This window comes from Cupressus sempervirens, chromosome 11 (genome assembly GCF_028749045.1).
Source record: "Cupressus sempervirens isolate cs-2001-9-10 chromosome 11, ASM2874904v1, whole genome shotgun sequence".
Classification (NCBI taxonomy): Eukaryota; Viridiplantae; Streptophyta; class Pinopsida; order Cupressales; family Cupressaceae; genus Cupressus; species Cupressus sempervirens.
This window is the reverse complement of record NC_143128.1, coordinates 759,466,745-759,473,765: the sequence shown is the minus strand read 5'-3', so window position 1 is coordinate 759,473,765 and position 7,021 is coordinate 759,466,745. Positions and strand designations below refer to the sequence as shown.

Genomic DNA, 7,021 nt, shown 5'->3' with positions numbered 1-7,021 from the left:
AACTTTTTCAATACAATTGAGGTGTCCATCATAGAAGTTATGAATTTCCATCTCAGGAACACACCCAAGGTGGAAGGTATATTCTCAGCATGGGATGAGAATATGAGGAAAAAATGGCTACATTTGATTAATCCTCCCTTAGTATCCTAGTGTATACTATATCTAGGAAAGAATGTAAATGGGCTACACCTCCGATAGGATGGAAAAAATTTAAATTTTGATGGAGCTTCTAGAGGGAATCTTGGGAAAGCAGGACTGGGTTGTATAGTTAGATCAGAAAACGGAGATTGGATATTAAAACAAGCTAAACCATTAGGTAATGTAACTAATAATATAGCTGAATTAGAAGCATTAAAAGAAGGATTAAAATTAAGCATATAAAAATATATTAAAAAGTTAATTATTGAAGGTTATTCACAAATTATCCTAAATGAAATTAGAAAGGGACAAACACCGAATTGGATATTAAATGCTAAACTAGAAAGTGTACTTAATCTTATAGACCAATTTGAGGAGATTAGAATACAACATAATTATCGTGAAGGGAATTTAGAAGTTGATAAATTGGAAAATAAAGGAGTGGAGGGCAAAGACTTTATATATTTGGCAAAATGAAATTAAGTTAAGTACAATACTAAGATTAGAGCTTTAAGCCGAGCAAGGTGTTTTTCCTTGCTACTAATTATTTTACAATCTTAGTTAGGAAATAGGATTGAATTCAAGTTGGCTAATGATTTGGACTTCTCCTCTTAAACTCATGTAAGTATATAGCAAGAATAAGTAGAATCAATGAACATCTAAAATTATTGAATTTAGTTAATATAATCTTGATTGATCTATTCAATTGAACTAGATAAAGGACCCTGAAAATATAATCCACTCTAAGTATAAACTATAAACTGAATAGGTAATGGGATGAGATTCTAGATAAAGATTCACATAAAGCATATTATAAAACTCTTCTGATCAACTCTATTGGTACAATCTAGGATTCTTATTGTATGAAGAGTCTCTCAGTATGTTGATTGGTCTTTTTACTCCTCCCATTTTTTATAAGCACATTGATTTGGTACTAATCCCATATTAGAAGTCAGTTGTATTATGTCATGTAAATGGTTGGTAGATCAATTCTTCAAGGCAGGATCCTTGATGAATTTTACTCAGAACCTTGCCTCTCTTTAGATTTATGTCCCCTTTCCAAAGGAAGTTTATTTTTTATTAATTGCTTCATCAAATTTTCTATAAGCATGTATGAAGTTTCATATAAATTGGGGTATGCCCCTTTTAAATTGTATAATATAGGACTTCGGTCCTGGGCAAGACTGGAGGTTCCCTTGCTTCGTTCTTTCCTACTAGTGCCCATTTGAACAAAGAATTCTGTAAATTCAATTTTAATTTATTCAATATAACACATGGCTTCGGTTGTTTGCTGATTAAAAAAAACATAGATATAAAACACAATTTTAACTATGTCATTAGAGAATAATTAGGCTTTTTATATTTTCTATATTCTACTACACATGCTAAACTTGGGAATAATTTTTTACTTACACATTATATTATTATACCATTTTTATTTTTTTATTTTTTTATAAGAATAAATTTTAAAATTGTAATACCCAATATAATTATTTTAAAGAAAAAAATTTTAATTTAATCTCTAAAAGAGGATAAAAAAATTAATGAATAGTGAGATCACAATTTTGTTTTTTAAATGCACTCCGCACTTAATATTGGTTAAAATAAAATATCATTTCTAATAATAGTAAGATAACAACAATGTTCTTTAGAAAATTTTAAGCTATGTCATTGAATAATAATTAGGTTTTCTATCATTTCTATATTCTACTACACAAATGTTAAACTAAGGAATTATTTTTTAACATATTTTAAAATTGTAATACCTAATATGATTATTTTAAAGAAAATTATATTTTTAATTTACTCAGCAAATACATAAGAAAATGAATCAATAGATCACAATTTTTTTTAAAGTCCACTACAAAGTCAATATTATTTTAAAAAATAAAAAAATATATGTTTGACTTTTGATTAATTTGAATTAAAAAATAATAATAATACTATTCCTTAATTAATAAACACCAAAAAAGTTATAGTTTGATATTGGAGTTAATGATTGTCTTTAAAATAAATTATTTATAGTATGATCTATAGTAAATGTCACAAATTATTTAATCACTAACAATTTATTTGATATAGTTAATAAAGGGTTAAAGACTTATTGTAATGATCTGATAGTGTTATTGTTTAATATAAAAGCATAAAATTTACTATTTACATTTTTTGTTATACTTACAATTTATTACATATAAACTTCTTTTTATTTCACTTTTTATAATAATTATTTGATTTTTTAAATAATAAATAATAAATATACCATGAATCATATTAAAAATATTGATGTAAAATTTTAGTGGTTGTGGTTTTTTAAGTCAATATTTGTTCCACCTCACAATGTCCAACATAAAAGTAGTATTTTATGTAATATTTTTCTATTTATATATTCAACTTATGAACAAATAATATATTGGTATTTATGAACACATGAATTATATTACATTTAAAATATTATAAAATTAGTTTATATTGAATGAGGATAATACAAATACAATTAATTATAAGGCAAGTACAAGCCACTACGTGGCACTTTTTATTCTGCTATCATTTGTCCTTAATTAGCCTAGAGTTATATATTAGATAGAGTTTCTATTCTATTAATTTATTGTGCAATTAATCTATGGATAAATTATTAAAAAAGTAACACCAAAATCAACATGGACGAGATTTTCATGCTGACTCAAATCCAGAAAGAAAGAGTATTGTTTGGATGGAAGGGGCTTTAGGCTGGACCGCTTGGATAGACACATTTGAGGATATTCTTCACTAGCCTATGTTGCTTCCTTTTTTGTATCTCCTTTTGTATATATGCTCTCTCCCATGTAACCTCTTTTGTATGTAATTTTTTGTTGAGGTTGGGCCTCCTTGGTACTCTCAGTTGATACTATAGTATCCTCTTTTGGTTGTTTTGAAATCTCTATATTTAATATTTAAAATTTAAAAAATAAACACATTCATTTACAATTAATCAATTTTTATGTTATTTTATCAATAATAGATATTAGGGTACATTTTATTTTCAGTACCATTTCTTGCTTTTAGATCTAGGCTCATATTTGAATTTTCATTAATTTTTTTTAAAATAAATGTCCTATTATAATTCTATAATAGACTAAGTTTACATTATATATAATTTAATTTTAAAAAATAGTTAAATGTTGAATGTAAATGTTCATAGTTATAATTTGTAATTAAGCTATACAGAATTTAGTTTGTTACTTAACATATTGGATGGCATTAAATTATTGTTAATTTTATTTACTATTTTTTTTTTTGTGGGTGACATGATTAGAAGATAAAGTTTTCTATTCACGTTTTCTATTCATTCTATATGATTTTATTTTACAAACCAAATTTTGTATCAGTAATTGAACATAAACAAAGAATTTACATGTTTCAATGAAACATACTGATTCACAAAAACATGGTGATTTTCTTTTTAAAAAATTATGTTATTTTCGACTTTAAAAAAAATCAAATGCTAAATTTTCAAAAATATTAATAATAATGTTTTAACTGCACATTTTGTGGGAGGATAACAGCATCCATCCCATGTGCCGATATATATTATATATTGATGTACACACGTTTTCCTTCTCCTTTCCTTGATGTCAATTTCGAGCTAATAAAATAAATTGGCCACGTCAATCACGCCAATATGTAGCTCCAAATAAAAAACCCTAAAGCGGCTGTGTCAAATGATTGATTGCCATTTTAGCAAAAATAAAAAATGAAAAAAAATAGTTTTGCATCTTGACAATGGTGCCTTATTTTATTGAGCCACCTACAATATATCCAGCCACAGTTATCACGTGGTTTGAACTTCAATAATTCGTCCTCTTTCTTCTTCAATAATATATTCTCTCCCTCCCTGGTTTATTTGTATTATGTAATGCTCAACTGAAGATTTCATCTGCGCAGAAGAATGGCGATCAATCTCCATTTTGTACTTGGCATTTTTGGTTGTGAAAAACTATCCCTTTCTATTTATTTTAGATGACATTAATAACAGATCACTCAAGTCTTTCTTTTCTAATGAAGTACATGTTCTCTCTTCTGTCTGGTTATTACAGGGAATGTTTTTGGAATTGCTCTCTTTGTAGTTCCTTTGTAAGTCTCTTTCTTAAACATTTCATACGAATGGAAAAATTAAAACAACTTTGATTATGTAACACTTTTAGTTTAAGAATCAAGGCCAATGATGTTTAAGCCGTCCTCTTTCTTATTTGAATTTTTTTGAGAGTTGTTGTCTAGATGATAGAATAGACCTGTTTTCTTTAGATCTTATGAATAGACCTGTTTTCTTTAGATCTTATGAAGACGAGTTTGATCTATGCAGGGTTACATTCATATCTGTGGTGAAGAGGAGATCCACTGAGGAGTACTCAGGCATTCCATATGTGGCTGCCCTCTTCAACTGCCTTGTCTACACTTGGTATGGCCTTCCATGGATCACTTCTGATAACCTCCTCGTCTCCTCTGTTAATGGATGTGGTGTCGTCTTGGAGATTCTTTATATCTCTCTCTACTTGACATATGCCCCTTCCAAATACAAGGTGAGATTATCTTTCGACACATTCTAAGTTTTGACTTGTTTAAACATACATCTTAGACTGATCTTAAGATTGTCACCATTTGATAGTGGTTGATAACTCTTGTATGAGATAGAAGTGAGAGGAAAGAAGAAATGATAGAAGTCTTTCTATTTTCATTCTTGCACTCTTTTTCTTGATGATGGATCATAGAGTGTGATTCCAAAGGTTGATGGTAAAAATAAACGCAACAGAATCTAGAAGCAAATTGATATTTGCTAATAGATTGTGAAAATCTGATAATGTTAATGATAGAACTTGTCTGTGTTTTGTTTGGATGTGGCAGATGAAAATTTTGAGGCTGTTCATTGGAGTTGTGGTTCTATTTGCTGCAATTGTTGCAGCTTCTGTTTGGGGTTTTCATGGCACAAGACGAGAATTGTTTGTTGGGATCATTGGAGTGGCTGTTTCTGTGGCCATGTTTGCTGCTCCCTTGTCTATAATGGTGAGTTATAGACATGATAATTCAACAAACTTCGAGATTAGTTTACAAGTACTTTTATGTTTATGATAGTTCAGATTATTCACATGTGAAAAAACTTGTTGAGCAGAAAGAAAGAACCAGAAATAGAGAATAAATTAGAGATATGAAATTTTCATGATCTATAGTAATTATTCTTGACATTTTCCAATTATATTTTATGAGAATTTTTACATCAAAGTTTTAAATAATCACACCTTTTAACCAAAATCTAGTAGTAGCACAGTACACAGAATAATGTAGACGTTTCATGTTGTTGTAAGTTAGGAACAATGTAGAAATGCAGTTAAGTTGGAATAATGTAGAAATATGATGACATGAAAATCAATCAATCGGTGACCTTCTTGGCCTGTAAGAGGCGGTCTAGGGATCAAATCTGGCCTGATCCACCACTTCATTGACGACCCCTTTTATCATTTTTAAAAAAAAGCGAAAATGAAGACTTTATTATTATGTCTGCAAACTTGTTCCATAAGCCTCTCAGTACATATTCTTTACAATAAATCATTTGGTCTATTATTAATAATAGACCAACCAAAGTGGTCAAGCAGGTCCACCTTTAACTAAGTCTTATTTTTTTAATCAGTCCAATCTTATCTCTTATTATGTGTTATGAATATTACAGGTAATCTATGACGATCATTTATTAGGCTATAATTATAAATTGAATAGATTCACAGAGCTCCTCTCTGAGTTTCTCCTCGGACATATGTTCGAACGCTCCTTTACTAGCATAGATATAATTCTGAGACAAATCTTTGATTATGATTAAAACTTTCCCATTTTACAATAATAACTTGTCCTTGATTTTTGAATTCAATCTCATTATATTTTTATCATTATATTTAGAGGTTATAAAAATTTCACACAATCAAAATAAACAATATTTCATAAAATATTGATAATGTCCAGCAAAATACTTCACTTACACTGTCTATATGCTTCTTTGTTATATTACAGATAGAATATTGATAATGTCCAACAAAAAAATTTCAAACTTACATTGTGTGTATGCTTCTTTTTATATTACAGAAATTGGTAGTGGAGACAAGGAGTATAGAGTTTATGCCCTTCTTCCTTTCACTCAGTGTATTTCTATGCGGCTTCTCCTGGTTTATCTATGGCGTATTGGGCAGAGATATATTTGTAGCTGTAAACTTCTTCTACTCTTATTAAACTTTCAAAACAAAACAAAACAAAATCCTTATATATAAATCATACTCTGAACTTATATATGCTTTTGCTTTTGTTTTTTATTTTTACAAAACTAATGCCAAATTAGTTTTACTGATTCAATAAACTCGTGAAATATTTTTGTTATGATTTGCAGCTTCCAAACGGATTGGGGGCATTGCTTGGTGCAGCACAAATTCTACTTTACTGTGTGTATAGAAACTCCAGCAGCAATAATAATGAAGATAACGAGAGACTTCTTCTGGTTTAATAAAAATATTCAAAGTACTAAAGCATTTCTTAGCTGTTCTTTTTCGTGCGGGACCATTTAACATTTTTTTTTTTTTTTTAAATTTATTTATTTAAATTTTTAGTTAAGTGGTGTGCTTCCAAGTTTGCCGACCCATTTTATGTTTATTCATCAAGGCTTCCTTTGGTTGCTGGAAGATGAGGGTCAAAATCAGGTTATCAGGGTAAAACCAGGTTTTGTAGAAAAACATGGGCGTTTGGTTGGTTAAAATTATAACCTAGTTTTCAATTTCATCTTCCAATTTTGGTCAAAAATTGGAAAATGTTTCTTCCAATAAAAAGGTGGAATTCGAAATTAAAACCAAGTTTTGAATTTTATAACAATTTT

The 7,021-nt window shown here is 28.7% G+C and overlaps 1 protein-coding gene across 1 annotated transcript; it reads left to right on the top strand.

The window, feature by feature from the left end:
- The first annotated feature begins 4,063 nt into the window (after positions 1-4,063).
- Positions 4,064-6,704, top strand: LOC149531823 (bidirectional sugar transporter SWEET1-like). The gene is made up of 6 exons (XM_089810647.1): positions 4,064-4,100; positions 4,212-4,248; positions 4,478-4,694; positions 5,017-5,175; positions 6,244-6,363; positions 6,542-6,704. Exons 1-6 carry the CDS (start codon positions 4,064-4,066, stop codon positions 6,653-6,655), a joined length of 684 nt encoding a protein of 227 aa, XP_089666773.1. The 3' UTR covers positions 6,656-6,704.
- Positions 6,705-7,021: the final 317 nt, after the last annotated feature.